The 17,355-nt window shown below is 48.6% G+C and overlaps 1 protein-coding gene across 3 annotated transcripts in view; it reads right to left on the minus strand.

Moving 5' to 3' along the window:
• The window catches only part of LOC146831275 (sodium/potassium-transporting ATPase subunit beta-1-interacting protein 3), a 2,306,425-nt gene that overhangs the window by 230,385 nt on the left and 2,058,685 nt on the right, over positions 1 to 17,355 (minus strand). For all 3 annotated transcript variants that reach the window (XM_085605542.1, XM_085605544.1, XM_085605543.1), the window contains exon 5: positions 4,129 to 4,189. In XM_085605542.1, coding sequence (XP_085461668.1) covers positions 4,129 to 4,189 — 61 coding nt within the window. The remainder of the gene's footprint in view (positions 1 to 4,128; positions 4,190 to 17,355) is intronic.

Here is a 17,355-nt window from a genome sequence, read left to right on the forward strand (position 1 = left end):
AGGAAGCCCTGGTGTGTATTTCAGGCAGTGATGAGATAGAGAAAAAAGGGACAGATGTACGACCAATTGCTTTTGCGACTCACAAATTGAGAAAAATTGCGAGTCACAAAAGCAAATGTACAACTCCCAATGGGGTCTCAAAATGCGAGGCTCATGAATATTTACGAGCCACTCGCAATTATTTGCGACTCCATTGGGACTGGCTGAGCCTCCTAGGGATGGTGCCCTGCTGGGCTCAGCAGACCTCCATGTCTGGGACTGCTTTTCAATATAGCAGGTTTTTTTTTTTTAAATGCAGCCTGTTTTCCTTAAAGAAAAACGGGATGCATTTAAAAAAGAAAAAATTAGACGTTTTCGTGTCATTTCTTAAGGACAGGTAGTGGTCCCTGGGACCACCGCCTGCCCTTAAAAAATATTTTTGGAGCCAGTCATAAAGGGTAAGGTGTCCCCTGGAGACTCCTTCCCATTTGCAACTCCATTACCACCCTCCTGGAGAGGGCGGTAATTTGCGAGTGTTTTGACATTCTTACATAGGGGAGAGACTCGCTATTGGAATGGACGCCCTTGGCACGCCCCTTCCTAATAGCGACTTGCAATTCCTAATTAGCGAGTCGCAAATAAATTGCGACTCGCTAATTAGGAATTGTACATGGCCCTGTAACATTTTGCATGCGCAAACGGGTTGCAAACCCATTTGCGCATGCAATTTAGGTTCGTAAATCTGGCCCTAAATCCATAACAGGAAGGATTATCTTAGTCGAGAACAAGGAATCTGTGCTGAATAGATGCCATCATGTAAGTCTTACTTTTTTGAGTTATTTTTTGTCAGGACAGGGACACCAAGTACAACTAGGTAACTACTCTTCCCTTCCAACCTACAAAATTCCGGTTCCAAAACCCACACAAACATTTCTAAACTGCAGCTGTTCCACTATTAATATCTCAATCATAGCCCTGCCAATGTAGAGCATACAGCTCCACCTCTCCTATTCTACTTCCGACACCTATCCACAGATGTTCTAGAGGCAATCTACTCCTGATCTGTAGCACTGATGTTTTTTTCTGGAATCCGTTGAAACCTTTGCAAATGCATTTTAACCCTGACCTGCTGAACCTTATTTTAGTATTGAGACAACAAACACAGGTCTGTCAGTAAATCCTAATGCAGACCTCCATTAACAATGGCTTTTGGAGGATTAGTGTTGGTCACAGACACGTCTAACAGCATATTGCTACAGTGCCCCTTCTAGTACTGGTAGAGGCACTACATCTCTGTCAAAATATCAAAGTTGTGACCTGCAGCACCCTCTGATATTAATAGACTGGTACTCCATTGCTGAATTCTGCAAATGCAGTTCAAGCTTATAGCCCCCGGCTACACAGCCTGGAAAGCTTGCAAGCATCTACATTTTCGGTTGAAGCACTCATATAGACACTATAATAGGATCCCACATAGTTCAGTCAACGTCACTCAGTCCTCTTCAGCAGCACATTCACTGTTCCATGAATGGAAAAACACACACTGTTCTGCCGGGAGCACCGCCTCAACTTCATCTGCATAAGTACAAATCGCTTGTAGAAATACTATGCTTTGGAAATTTCCCTCTATTGCTTGGTTTCACCCCAGATGTTTGCTTTTTGTAGCTGAACCCATTTTTGTCAGCATTCAGACTCTGCAGTTTGCCCCTGCTAAACAGTGGTAAAGTGCGTTTTCGCTCCTTTGTAACCATGGTAAAATTGGTTTTACCTAAATGGCACACTTAATTTATTTATGAGTCCCTAGCATATGGTAGCATATGTACTTGCGGCCTGTAAATTAAATGCTCCAAATGGGCTACAGCACTCATTGTGCCACCCACCAAAGTAGCCCTGAATAACATGTCTCAGGCCTGCCATTGCAAAAATTTTGACCTGGCAAAATACATGTTTTGCCAGGTTTAAACCTCAGTTTTTAACACATACATGACACCCTAAGGTAGGCCTCAGACAGCCCATAAGAGAGGTTGTATTGTTTTTAAAAGGTAGGGCACATGTACTTAAATTGTATATGTCCTGTCAGTGGAAAATCTATAAAGTTGTTTTTCACTCTGTCTCATGGAAAAGCACTGGGTTGAATTTTAACTCTTTACAATGCATAATTTCAGTTTGGGACTAGCAAGAAAAAATATTACAATACTCATTAGAATGGGAATTTAAAATCCAATCTAATGGTCAAGGTGGATTTTAAATTACTAATTTGAAAATGCCACTTTTGGAAAGTTAACATGTTCCTGCCTAAGCCAAGTGTGCCTTTCAGCCAGTGTCCAGGGTCAACTGACTGTTAATGGTTCTTGACTGTGGTGTGATGTATACTCCTTCCAGATAGCTGTCTCCCTGTCGATGGCTGGGGAGTAGCTGTGCTCCTGTCCTGATTGGACTTCAAGGGCTAACTTGAGAACTGGCACCGCCTTTCCTGACTTCAGAAGATGCCTTTCCTGTCGCTGGCAGATGCAGCTCACACTTGGGCGAGCCTACCCATTGTTTCACTAGCAAGGCTGAAGCCAAATCCAGGGTATAGGGAAGAACTGGCCAGAACCTGAAATCAGAACACTTCTGGACTTGTGAAGATTCAGAAGAAAGATTCTCCTGCTGTCTGAAGCCTGAAGGAAGACAGGACCTGCTTACCTTCAACTCAGGATACCAGAAGTGACTCTAAGGGTCAGTTGGCTGACTTCCTGTGTGAACTACAGAGATGCAAGTTCCAGAGGCCTTTCCTGCTTCCCAGACGACCAGACCCAACTCGACCTGACCTGGCCTCCTCCGCTGGCCTCTGGTGGAGTCAATATTGACCCTCAAAGGTCCTAGACTCTTGCCTGGAGTCAGAGTGTACTTCTCCTTGATTAACTGAAGGTTTCACTAGATCTGAAAGAGAGCAACCGAGGACTTCACTGGAACACGTGCGGAGTGACGCAGAGCCCCACAGAGCCGAGAAGCTTCCGACTGTGAGCCTCACCAAATCCAAAGCCAAGTGAAGCAGAGCCCCACAGACCCACACCACACAGCTCCTTGCCAAAATCTTTACCAGATCTGGCGCTGAGCGACGCAGCTCCCCGCAGAGCCACACAGTCCCTGACTGAAAGCTTCACTGGATTCAACACAGAGTCCCGCCGAGTTGCGCCACACAGTTCTCGCATCAAAGTCATAAGGTAAAACTTCCATTGGGCCCAACCTGAATGTATTTTCACTTTATTACTGTTTGAGTGCTGCATGAATACTTTACACATTGCCTCTAAGTTAAGCCTGACTGCTTTTGTGCCAAGCTACCAGACGGTTAAGCAGAGCTTTATTTAGTGAGCTTTCTGGTTCACCCTGACAAGCATTGTGAATATTATTTGAGTTGGGTTCTCATCCCTCTCACCTAATAACCCTACGTCTTACACCATGGCGTTGGTTGAAGAGGCTAACCAGCACTGGGCCTTTGTGGCTAGGGGGGAGATGTGGGGGATATCGAGCAACAGAGGAAACTTAAGGGGTTATTGTACAGGGGGACTTCACGGAAAAGCCCTGCTTTGGGAGACTGGAGAGAGAGTGTTTATTGACCTAAAATTCCAACAGTAACCCCAGTGTGTGGGCTTACATGACCATATGGGACTAAAACCGAGCCCTGCACTACTGGAAGAAGAAGGGAGGTGCATATTACTCAAGGTCGCTTCAATGAAGAATAATTCACACTTTTATTTTTAACTTTGTTCATAACTTCATGCTCTCAATAAACGAGTGAAAGCGTGGTTCTTTATATGTCAATACATGCATCTACTCCTTGCAGGTCACAGACCATCCCTGTTTTCTTTAGGCTGTTTATTTAGACACATTGCCTAGCTGGGCGAGATTTGTGGATATAACCAGAGTGTCTGAAGCAAAACATTCTGTTAGTGTGAAAAATTGCTGTTTCGTGGTATATTTTACAAAACTGCAGTTAGCATGATTACGCTGCTCTGTGCAGTTCCCTCGCAGCAACTCACTTGCTCAAAGCCTTAATCGGCTGAACTGCCAGGTCTCCACGGTATTCAAGGCACCTTTAACTACAAGGGCAAATGGAGGCCTATGTGTGTGATATCAGATAATGAATGAGTCAGTGGCGGTACTTACAGCTGTCTTCGTCCTCTGTGAAAACACTGATCACGTAGCAGGCATACACAAACCCAATCAGCTGCAAGGAAACAAGAGAGAATGAAACATTTGTTATTGGGGGGGCTTCTAGCACGGCCGCACATAAAGTTTAGGGAGCAAGAAACTACAAAAGATGAACGATATACGCCGTAGTGTAATATTTCTTTCACCACTGTGCCTTCTCAGATTACTTTTGCTGCCACAAAAGCTGCAATATTTGCCCTAAATCCATTACCATAACTTCACCAGTAATATTACCCAGAAAAACAACTAGATGAAAAACAAAACCTCAAAGATATTGGTCTTGTTTTATGTTTTACAGTCATATTCTATCTAAACACAAACTGGCAGCGATAATGGACTTAATCAGTCCAGGAGAAGAAAAGCATTGGTCAAATACTGCATTACTTGTGTAAAATGTAAACAATTATGAAAAAGCAACATTACATGTAAACAAAACCAGCCAGGCGAAGCCAGTTGGTCTTGCTTTGCAAATGGTTGGTGTCCACGACTATTGGCTTTGCCAATGCTCAATACTTTAAAACTGCACTGGTGGGGCCAATAGCAACTACTGGACATCTTGAAAGGCCTTTTTATACTTTCAAGACATTCATCACCTTCCATGATACAACTCGGCAGGATGTAAAGTCGCAGCCGGTTTAAAAATAATGGGGCAAATTTACAAGCCCCTTGTGCCTCATTTACGCCGCCGTTGCGTCACTTTTGTGACGCAGCGGCAGCGCACATCCTGCGACATGGTGCGGGGTACTTAAAACGTGACGCATCTGGGAGATGCATCACGTTGTAAAGCCCTGTGCCACATGTGGGCGTTCCTGCACAGGGGGGGGGGGGGCGTTCCGGCGCAGGAACGCCTCCTGAAAGTGTCTGAGTGAAATCTACAAGATTTCACTCAGTCACTTTTCGACCCATGCTGCGTCAACCCTGCGCCTGCCTGAAGTAGGCATAAGGATTGACGCAGCATTAACAAGATAGGGCCCCCCAGAGCATTGCTGGAGCTGTGTCGCGCTTGCGACGCAACTCCAGCAATGCGCCACTTTTACGGCATAGATGCGTCACGCATCTCTGCTGTTTTTGCCCCATGGTGCGCCGTATTCTAAATGCGGCGCATCCATGGTGGCAGAGCTGTGGCGCACAATAACTGGCGCATCCCTGCTGATATGCAGGGATGCGCCAGTTATTGTAAATATGCCCCAATGTTTTCATACTTTCAAGATGGCCTCTATGCCCAACATAAGAAGATCCAACCTTACCCTTCCAATATTGATACACTCAACTGGCCTCACATAGAAACGAGGAGCCTGTTCAAACTGGCTTGTATTGCTTATAAGCCTTTAGACGAGGGTGCTGCTGGTGGCTTACAAATCATATGAAGTGCAGACTCTCTCTGCTTGGGAGCACCGTGCATGAAGAAACTAAAAACCTTTAGCCACGGTTTCCTCGGTAGTGGACCCAGAATCTGGCACCATCGCTATAAGGACTAATCCTTAGTATATCACTTTCAAGACAGAACTGAAACCCCCGCTCCTCCAACTCCACTTTCAAGGAGGAATATGTGGTCAATGGCTTTCAGATACATAAATGCTGAGGAAATCAGAGTTGAATTTGAAAACAAAATTATGCCTACAGTATTATATTACCTTGAGCAGGTGATTCTCTTCCCTATCATTCATACACTCATTGGTTATGTTGCCCATGGCTACTTCACACAAGGACCTCAGTGGCCAGAAAGTATGCTGACTTTCTGAATTGCTGCTACTGTTATCTTCTTATCAGATAGAACCTCACTGCCATCTCTTGTTACATTGCATATCCATCTGACAACTGTAAAACGCTTATTTGCGCTGGGCATTATCTGGCATATGGCATATTGGGTTTCGCTTTCTTCAGCTCAATTGGAGAAGATAGTAATTGAAAATTGTAAATTTGATACTTGTATAGCGCACTACTCACCCGCAAGGGTCTCAAGGCGCTTGTACGAATACCGCTGTGGAACCCATCCTGGCTTTCCCTGTGAGGCGTCCACTCCTGGGCACCCCCAAGGTGGAGGCCAGGCATCCTTAGCGTTGTGGGGGCTGTTGTGGAGATTAAGCAAGCTATTGCCCAGAGTTGCAGAGTGGGACTCCATGATTGGAATAGGCACCGAGGCGAGAATTATCAGGTCCGTGGAATTTTTGAGCCCAAGACCCGCGGAGGCGGGGAATTGAACCCTGGTCCCAGGCTAGATCTCTGCATCAGGGTCTGCCGCTCTAATCATTGAGCCACACCTCTCCATAGTGAATCATTACTATAGACTAAATGCTTGGTTATGTGCTACATGCCACTATATTTCTTTTTTCTAGCAATAGTTTTAACTTGTTTCTTGATTTAATGGGAGTCTCTTCGTGCTGCTTTATCTGGCTAGCTGAAATCATCACAATACTTCTATATTGATCCTTTTTTTTTTTTTTAAATAATCAATTATTTATTCTTTTGTTTAGTTATATGTGTAAATGCTGAAGTGTGTGCAAATTAGCTATATGGCCAATGTGCATGGATCCTGCATGAATCCTACTAATGGCACACAACAAGGAAAAATCCCACAAACAGAATAAGGCCAACAATTCTACTTAAAAATATAGATTAAAGTATTAAATGCAAACAAGCAAGTAAATAGGTCTGCCTATGGCAAACCAGTGTGATGATTACATTTCTTTCAAATTTTTCACTCAAATATATGAAAAAGAAAAAGAAAACAAAACATGCTGACCCCTAATGTTGTGGCCAAACGCTTACAATAAAAAAAAATGAAAAATCATTGTATATAAATTTACTGAAACAGAAACTGTGCCCCCGTGATTCAGGTGTACATAAAAAGTTACATAAATCCTGTTAAGCCTTAGGGTAGTCTTCCCACAACTTTTTTACTTCAGCCTCCATTTTTCTGATTTTGTTTTTGCTGGCCTTAGGACTCTACCATCACTAGCCAATGCTAAAGTGCATGTGCTCACTCTTTTAAATATGCATCCACAAAAAGGGCTGCATACCCCCTGTAGTTAGAGTTAGTCTGGTGTCCTGACAGGGAAAGCAGGATGCCTGGGGACTCCAAAGGGAATCCTCTAGAAGCGTCTCCCTCACTTCAAAGGCACAACTGAGTACACATACTGGACCTCAGACACCACCACTTCTGTACACTTCTTGAACTGTGGATACTTTGTCAGGAAGAATGACTGCTGTCCTGCTACTAGGACTAGAAATGATGGCATGTGCACACCAGTCTTTATAGTGATGAGAAACTGAGGTTAATCAAAATCACCAGAGGGTTGCGTGCAAATTGGTTTTCGCTCATTGATCCATGAGCGTCAAAGCAATAAGTCGTAAGCGTCACTCCATGGGCGGTGTCCCCTCAGTGCACGGCAAAATATCCAATTAAAGGAGTAATCTAATTCAAACCATTAAATCTGGTAGGTTACGTTAATTGAATTTATTCTTCCTCATAAATTCAAAATTAATTGTTGCAAACATAATTTCATGTTGGTTCCAAGAGAAACATGCATTTGCAATTAATAATAGACTTTGATCCTGTGTTTATTGGTCCCAATGCATTTCGGGCTCATGGGTGCCCTTCATCAGGGTTAGATTCAACATCTAAATAAATGAAGCATGAAAAGAGCTGGGTTACAACCTAAAAGTAGAAATGATCTATGTTTCATGTGATTACTGAGAAATCCTTCACCAAACATAGGGCCCATTAGGATGTCGGGCGGTGGCACCACCGCAGTGCTGGCGGTGTGGAAAAAAGCTAGCAGCGGCCCTCACATCTGCCATATTAGTATGGCCAAACATAGGCCATTTCCCGACCGCCGCGACGCGCACCGCCATCAAAGTGCGCCTGCCACTGCGGCGGTGGGAGCTAATGGAGACTCTCCGTCGTGCAGAATGACATCCGCCCGCTCCACAAATTAGGATGACTCAAACAAGCAGACGCAGCGCAGCGGAGACACCACCCAGCCAGAGACGGCAGAAGCTCGACAGCGGAGCGCGAAACCAGAGTCCTGGTCACGACCGCCATGGACCCATCTCTACACGTCTTTCCGGTGCTGTACCTGCTACATCACCAGGAAATCATGGACCGCTGCAGATGCCGCCGCAGGTACGCAACAACACAAACACAACACACAACACACGTGCACACGTGCAGACACAGGGTCCAAATCCACATCAGACACCCTAGGGGGGACAGGGACACATCCACAAGGGCACCCACACATCACCCACCTGCCACAAAGTCACTCCTCTGCATCCTGGACATACAGCTATCGCCACCATGCAGCAATGTTCCGGTCACGTCACCGCAGCGGTGAACACAAGGAAAAACATGCGCACAATGCAGAAGGAAGGGCTAGTGCTAGGCATGTGCAGGGCACAAAGACCACAGGGCCACACCCCCTCCCACCACACACTAGCACACCCCATGAAGGCACATGCCATGTGCCCCTCCTGTGCACCCCATGCACAACAACAAGCCAGGTCAATACACACCCTGCACCACACAACAAACAATCATGGAGACAGACACTGCAGGAGTGGCTGCACAGGAACACACAACACACAGCACAGTAGCTCAGGGCCAGGGAAACACACACACCACCACAACACCACACTCATGGAAATAAAAATGAGGAAAAGCATCAAATGAACACACAAGGAATTACCATCCAAATTGACACACAGCCTGCACAGCCACACATACATACCACAGACTGAAACACACACACACATGCACACCCCAAATGCCAGCAGCAATGGAGCACAACAAATAGGGAAACCAAAGTGGGCTGCACACAAATGGAAGTCCATGGAGACACACAACAAACATGTGTACATCACATCAACACAAGGAACTGAGAACAACACCCTTACACCATCAAAGCACACATGGCTGGCACAGTGAGTGAACTCAAATCACAGACAGCTCAGTGCAACAACACAGGGAGACAGCAAGGCAAACCACGTATAGGAACAAGGATGAAAGGACGGCCCTGAAGTCAAACTGCGAACAGCTACACATTCATACAACTACTTCACAGGAGTACACCAGCAGCACTACAGACAGGGCCCATCTACACACCTCAGGACTGACAAACACCAGTAGGAATCTACACACATGCCCTCCTCACAGCAGCAGCACACAACACCAGTGCCAAACACACTGAAGGCTGGCAATACTTGCCAGTCAATACAAACACAAACAACCACACACACACAGGGATGCCACCACAAATGCCGAAACAAATACAACAGACAAACACATAACCCAAGAGAAACATACACAGAGCCACAACAACAACAGACATGCCCTGTGCAGCTAAACTGGGGAAAGGCAATGGGAGCACAGACACAACAGGAGTGCACAACCTCATCACTCAGGAACAATGCACAGACAACATACCACAACACACACAAGAAGTGCACCATCACAGAACAACACAGCCACAGCAAACAAACAACATATGCACAGGCAGAACAATCACATAGCAAACACAGCAGGCCATCAGGGGATGCACACTAGGCAATCACAAGGCAACATACACACACAGCACTGCATGCACAACAAGCTGTGTGTGCACAGCAAGCATACCAGCCACTCACAGACATCAGTGACAGAACAGCAACCCACACAACACCATACAGCACAGCACAAAGACAACAGCACACCCAGGAAGTGAAGCAATAACACAGCCACCACACATACATCCAACACAACACCCAACTGATGCACAAGTCTGGGACACAAAGGTGGAAACAACTTGACCAGAGGACTGGGCAGCACACACAGTTGAACTGCATAGGAGCAACCATGACTGACAAACAGCACCAGAACATAACACATGACCTATTGGGGAAATGCCCTGAGTGACACATTAATCCTGGCCAAAGAACTACACCACAAAGCACAGTATCACAAATGAAGTCATGGGGAGGCACACACACATATAAACCAAGGGGACAGATAACATCAAAGTGAAGTGTACTGCATGTCAGTAGGGGACATGGCAGGAGTGTACCATACACAAAGAGAGGGAGTGCAGACCCACAATGGGTAGGCAACTGAAGCACAGATAGGGGATGGAATGACAACACACACAACATGCCACACTGGCGGGAAGAAGGCATCATGTGACAGCAATGCATGAGAAAACACAACCACAATGGCAGTGTGGAGCAACAGGTCTGCACAGTCTCCACAAACAGCAATAAGACACATGGATGTGCAACAAAACACAACACTGACTTGCCAGTAATACTATCTGCATACTCAAAAGTGACAAAAACAACAAATAGGAGTCAGACACACCAACACACTGCACATTGCACAACATACAACTCACACATAGGCATATGACCACATCCAGAGGGGTGAACAATAAAACAACAGGCAAACAACTCCTGGGTGACACATGTGTGTAGTTGACAGTGCAGAGGCATGTACACATCAACAATCCCCACAAACTCACCCCCTTAACACTGCACAATACCTGGCCATCCAAGAGCACAAATGGACAGTAAGCCATGGGACTAGGATGACTGGCCATCAGAAGATGACCACACACATACACCACTGGGCACACATAAAGGAAGAACACACATACATGATGACCCTGGCCAGCCTGCCTGCAATACTGTGTGCAGAAACCCACTCTTTGCTGGCAGTGCCCCCCAACCTGACATGTGTACAATATAGCCAACATGAACTAATTAAGTACATGACTACTGCTATCCATTGTAAATTGACACCATTGCCCACACAAGTATCTGGGTCAAGAAGAACTGAAGACCTTTCACCCCTGAAAAAAAGAGAGTACGTGAGCCCAAAAATTGACTGTGATGAAGTGGCACACAGACCATGTGGCACAGTAAACCATTTACACACAGCAAAATAACTTTATTCAGTAAGGACACTGACAAAAGAGACAACAGGAGCAACTGTCTTTATTCACATATTGCACAGATAGGTACCATGAGAAGAGAAGAGCAAGGCACAAGATGCAGAGCATGTACATGAGAAGCTGCACAGGCAGAGGGCACACAGCAGTGAACGACAAGGCCAATGGCCAGGACAAAGTGCAGAGTGAGTCCATGAGAAGCTGCACAGGCAGGGGGCACACATCAGTGAACGACAAGGCCAGTGGGCAGGACAAATTGCAGAGTGAGTCCATGAGAGGCTGCATAGGCAGGGGGCACACAGCTGTGCACGACAAGGCCAGTGGGCAGGACAAAGTGCAGAGTGAGTCCATGAGAAGCTGCACAGGCAGGGGGCACACAGCAGTGAACGACAAGGCCAGTGGGCAGGACAAAGTGGAGAGTGAGTCCATGAGAACTGCACAGGCAAGGGCAAAACAGCAAGGCCAGTGGCCAGTTCAGAGTGCAGAGTATGTCCATGAGAAGCTGCACAGGGAATAATTGAACACAGCAAAGAGCAACAAGGCCAGTGGCCAGTTCAGGGTGCAGAGTATGTCCATGATAAGCTGCACAGGGAATAGTTGAACACAGCAAAGAGCAACAAGGCCAGTGGCTAGTTGAGGGTGCAGAGTATGTCCATGAGAAGCTGCACAGGGAATAGTTGAACACAGCAAAGAGTAACAAGGGCAGTGGCCAAAACGAAGTGCAGAGTATGTCCATGAGAAGCTGCACAGGGAATGTGTGCGACTGTACCTTTCCATAGTCAGCAACACAGTCAGGGGGCAACAATGTGCAGTACAGGCCCACCTTTGTGAGAGAAAGGTGTGTGAGGGTGACTACCACTCAGACTTGGCTGTCGGGCATACTGGGAGCTGGCTGTGTCTCGGGGATTGTCTGGGCACTTGACTGGGGAGAGAGCGGAACAGCTGAGGTAGAGCTATCAGTGGCTTGGCAAGCTGGAGGGCTGCTTGGACCAGGTGGTGTAGTGGCACATGGAGGTGGAGTCATGCAGACGGGAGACACGGTGTGGCTGGGAGATTGTGCAGGGTTGCCCTTCCACTTCTTGGGGAACCTAAATGGCTTGACTGACTGTGGATCAATGGGAAGTGGGGTGGGCACAACAGGCACACTCACCACCACAGCTGCAGCAGGTGCAGGTGCTGGCAGCCCCTCTGGTGATGTGCTGGACCCAGCGGATCGCTTTGCCTGGCTTTGCCTCTGCCCCCCGTCCCCTGTTTACTAGGTGTTACACCTACAGTGCTCTCCGGCCCCTGCTTCACTGGGCTTGGAATGGGAGTCAAGGTGGTTGGTGATTCTGCCTTGGAGCCCTTCCTAGGTGTACCCTTGGCATGCACCACCTCCATGGTGGGCACAGACACTGTATGCTTCTCTTTGCACGATACTTTAGGGGCAGGAGAGTCCTTGGATGGGGATGCCACTGAGGCATGGGTGCCTGAGGTCTGCTGCTTTGCTTTTTGTCCACCGGTGTCAACTGACGGGCTTTTCTCCCTGCGCTCTGGGGTGGCTTTGGTCTTCTGTGGGGATGGTGTCTGCGCCCGGGACCGCTTGGGTTGCTGCTGCTGTCTGCTTCATGTGCTGTATCATGACTTTGACGTATGTGGATTGTGGTCACTATCGTCAGACGTGGCCACTGCCAGAGGGGTGGACAAAGGGACCGGAGCTGGACTGTGAGTATGTGCTTGTTGCAGGGCAGACGTCACTGTTGATGACAAAGCCTAGACTGTCCGGTGCAGCCCACCCACATCTGAATGTATGCCCCCCATGAAAGCAACCACCTGGGCCAATTTCTTGTCGTGGTCAATGAAGGCATTGAGGAGAGCTGTCTGGCCTACACACAGGTGTTGCAAAATGTTCACAGACTCAGCACTGGTGGCAGCAGGGGGAACAGGGGCAGGGGCAGCGGTGCCAGGGGTGAAGGACACACTTCCTCTCTTACTGAGGCGGACACGGGCAGCACCAGAGGAAGTGGCTGGGAGGGTGGGCACTGGTCGCTGTGTGGTGGAAGTCGATGCAGAGTCCCCGTTCCCTGTGCCCTCCAACATGGATGCATCACCGCTGGCATCGGATGATGTGGTGCTTTGCGTTTCAGGCTGGGATTCCTCCAGAAGACTCCTGTCCCCCTCTGAGGCACTGGTGATGTCTGTGTCAGTGGGCTCCTAGGCAGCTGTTGTGCTAGTTTCACCCCCACTGGTGTCCGTCTCCTGTCCCTCCGTGACCACAGGTGATGCTGCATGAGAGAAAGAGATGAAGGGTCAGGTCAGTGGCAGCAACAGAACAAACATATGCAGGCAATGCATCACAAAAGATGACCAAATCTACATGTTGCACACCACCCTGTGCAATCACATTGTGCCAACTCACTATATTGACTCAAGCAGTGCGTGGAAACTGGAAACTCAGGCATGAGTGAGCCATGTGATGACCACACACAGCACAACACCCTGCTTGTGGCTCTGTTCAAACAGACACACAACTATCTCTGAGCACACCTAGGAACATGATGGGGGCACATTACTTGTTGCCAATGACAGATCTGTATGGAACAGGAGGGGACAACACAGACCCAGACTACAACATGACAGTCCACAATGGACATTAGCCCATGCCACCCACCATGTCGTACCTTGGGGACAATAGAATGGTGCACATTGCTGTCAGATGTGTAAGCCCCCCAATCTGGGTGCATGCAATGGATGCATTGATGAACGCACAGTCAGATCAGGCACACTGACCAAGACTACCCCAATGCAGAAGAAACCTGAAGAGCACAACTCAGAATGTAATGTGAAGGCACAGCATCCAAATCACCTTTGTAAGTACAGGTAGGGCAAATGCATGCCACCGGCACCCAGGCCAGAAGCCACTTACATGCCACAGCATCACACTACCAACATCACATAGGCCAGCGCTGGCACAGGCTCTGTACACATGCAGCCACTCCCAGTCAAAGACAGACTCCCCAAATGCTTACCCCTGGCTTGCTGCTGATGCTCCTTCAAACGTGCATCCAGCTCAGGCTGTGTCACCACCAAGATGCGCCCCATTAGTGGTGTCATGCTGCGCCGTACCAAACGCCCAGTGCGAGGAAGCAGCTCCAAGGTCATCTCCACCACATTCTTTGCCAGCCGGCTGATGTCGTCCCATCTCTTGTGGCACTGGTTGCGCCATCGGTTTGAGACCCCACAACTTCGCTGCAATGGCCCTCCATATGGCCTTACCCTGGTGTACCTTGAGCTGCAGGCATGGGAGACAAGAGGGGGAAATGATCAGTGACACAGTGTCATGTACCAACATCTATCAGTATAGCAGCAAGATACAAAATCATCACATATCCAACGATATGTCAATCAGAGACTATAGTTCAGCTCACATGGGACACCTGCATGGGAAAAGCTCATGTTAAAGCATGCATGTGTGAGGGGGAACACAGTCCCTGCACATCTCACGCACATGCAGGATGCCAGCACTGAAACACCCATGTAGCCTGCCCACATCTCCAGTCCATTGTTGGCTTGAGCATCACATACATCACATGTCAACCTGTGTTTGGGGGTGGACGCACTGTGTCCAAGACTGCGCAGCCATCAATGTCCCTGTCCTGTGAATAGATGAATGTGTCATGGTGGTCACATTGAGGGACATGATCTCACAAATACAAAATGCCATTCACAAGGGCAGTTGTGTGCAAAATACAGTGCTGAGATGGCCCATAGCTGGAGTGCAATGTGAAAAGACTGATGTCATACTCTGTAAGTTAAGTGAGGTGTCCTTGTCTTTGTAGGCGGGGACTGTTCAGGCCAGCTGGGCTCACACTGAGATGGACTACAGGGGCACACACAGCCATCCAGCCAAGCAATCACTGTCCTGACTACAGCATGAACAACCTTCTGTATCACTGTATGGCTGACAACACAACACAGGTCACACATACATACGTGTGCAGGGAGGGAAAGCTGTGGCATTGGGTACACACACCCTCCCACTGGAGACAGCATGTCAGGCAGTGCATGACACTACCCCACACTCCCAGGCACATACTGCATCATTCCAACTACATGTGTGGCCCCTCTGCACTACCCCACCACTGTCGAAGACTTACCACGACATTTGGGGCACCATATAGCCTTGGGTACTGTGTGAGCACCTCGTCCACCAGGACCTCCAGCTCCTCGCTCGTGAAGGGACTGGCACGGATCTTCTCTGTCCTTGCGATCACTGTGGACATGAGACAACAGCGGTGGAATTGGGTGGTGAGGGGTCTCAGGCAGCAGTCCCTGGAGGCAGCAGCAGGTGAGGGGTCTCAGGTAGCAGTCCCTGGAGGCAGCAGCAGGTGAGGGGTCTCTGGCAGCTGACCCTGGAGGCAGCAGCAGGTGAGGGGTCTCTGGCAGCAGTCCCTGGAGGCAGCAGCAGCTGAGGGGTCTCTGGCAGCAGTCCCTGGAGGCAGCAGCAGGTGAGGGGTCTCAGGCAGCAGTCCCTGGAGGCAGCAGCAGGTGAGGGGTCTCAGGCAGCAGGCTCTGGGAGCAGTGGAAATGTGAGGCTCACTCTCACACATATATAGCCCCCTGTGGTTGTTTCAAAGGTGCCAAGCTGCAGCAATTGGTGGTCCAGGTCTGCCAATGTCCACCTCCGCGGTGGCAGAGCACGCCTACCGCGATCTTCAAAATTGCATCATGCCACCGCTACCGAGCTTCGCATTGGCTCTTGGGCAAGCTCCATGGCGGTGACACACCGCAGGGGCCCAGTGTGCGCTACCGCGAATTTAGCGGCGGAGCATGCCAGCTGCCATTTCCAGATGTCTCCATGCCTATGACTACTGCGCTTGTGTAAATGGGGCTGCTGGTGAAACACCGGTGGGGCCAGAAGGTAGCTACTGCGATTTGGGTGCCATACATTGACACGAGGCTCTGCCATTCAGGCGGCGGAGCATGCCAACCGCCATTTCCACATGTCTCCATGCCTATCAGTACTGCACTTGTGTGAATGGGGATGCTGGTGACACACCGCTGGGGCCAGGTGGTAGCCACCGCGATTTGGGTGCCATGCATTGACACGAGGCACCGCGATTTGGGTGGAGGAGCATGCCCACCGCCATATGGGCATGTATCCATGCCTATGACTACCGCACTTAGGTCAGGCGGTAGCTACTGCGATATGGGTGCAATGCATTGACACGAGGCTCCACCATTCATGCGGCGGAGCATGCCAAACGCCATTTCCACATGTCTTCATGCCTATTAGTACCGCACTTGTGTGAATGGGGGTGCTGGTGACACACTGCTGGGGCCAGGCGGTAGCTGCCACAATTTGGTTGCCATACATTGACACGAGGCTAAGCCATTCAGGCAGCGGAACATGCCAACCGCCATTTCCACATGTCTCCATGCCTATCAGTACTGCACTTGTGTGAATGGGGGTGCTGGTGACACACCGCTGGGGCCAGGCGGTAGCTACCGCAATTTGGGTGCCATGCATTGACATGAGGCACCGGGATTTGGGTGGCAGAGCATGCCTACTGCCATATGGGCATGTCTCCATGCCTATGACTACCGCACTTGTGTGAATGTGGGTGCTGATGACACACCGCCGGGGCCAGGCGGTAGCTTCTGCGATTTGGGTGCCATACAATCGCAATGCCCATCTGTCAAGCATCAACAGGGTACAGTGCCAAGATGGTCAATGGAACATCATCGTGCACACGAGGCCAATGTTCCATTTACTCCACTGATGGCTACACATGCCATGTTTGTGTGTGTGTTTCATAGATTGGCCTGTACCCACTCACATGTCACTTATGGATTTGATGTTGGTGTAGGCAGGACAGTGTTGTTCTGGACTCTTCAATGTGTACACATGTCAATGTGTTGAGGTGCAGTGACAATCACAGTGATGCTCGTCTCAATGAATGATGAACTATGTTGCATTGCCTCTCATGTCTGCTCATGCACACATTCGTCATTCCAGCGCAGACTGTGGTCATTGTGTGGTGGATGTGTGCCAGGTTGTAATGATGCATTGAGGTGTGACAGGTACAGCAGCTTGGTATGTGACAGTGGGTTTGATTAGTTACACATATGCTGGATGCTATACTCCCAGGTGTGCCCATTTGAAATGTGGCCGTATCCCTATGTGCATTCACATTGACCAAGGTGGTGTTTGAGGTACTTGTCTTGTGTAAGTTGACAGGTGTGGCCTTTGTGTACATGAAGGTGTCCCTACATGTGAGCT

The sequence above is a fragment of the Triturus cristatus genome, chromosome 5_1, assembly GCF_964204655.1.
Source record: "Triturus cristatus chromosome 5_1, aTriCri1.1, whole genome shotgun sequence".
NCBI lineage: Eukaryota > Metazoa > Chordata > Amphibia > Caudata > Salamandridae > Triturus > Triturus cristatus.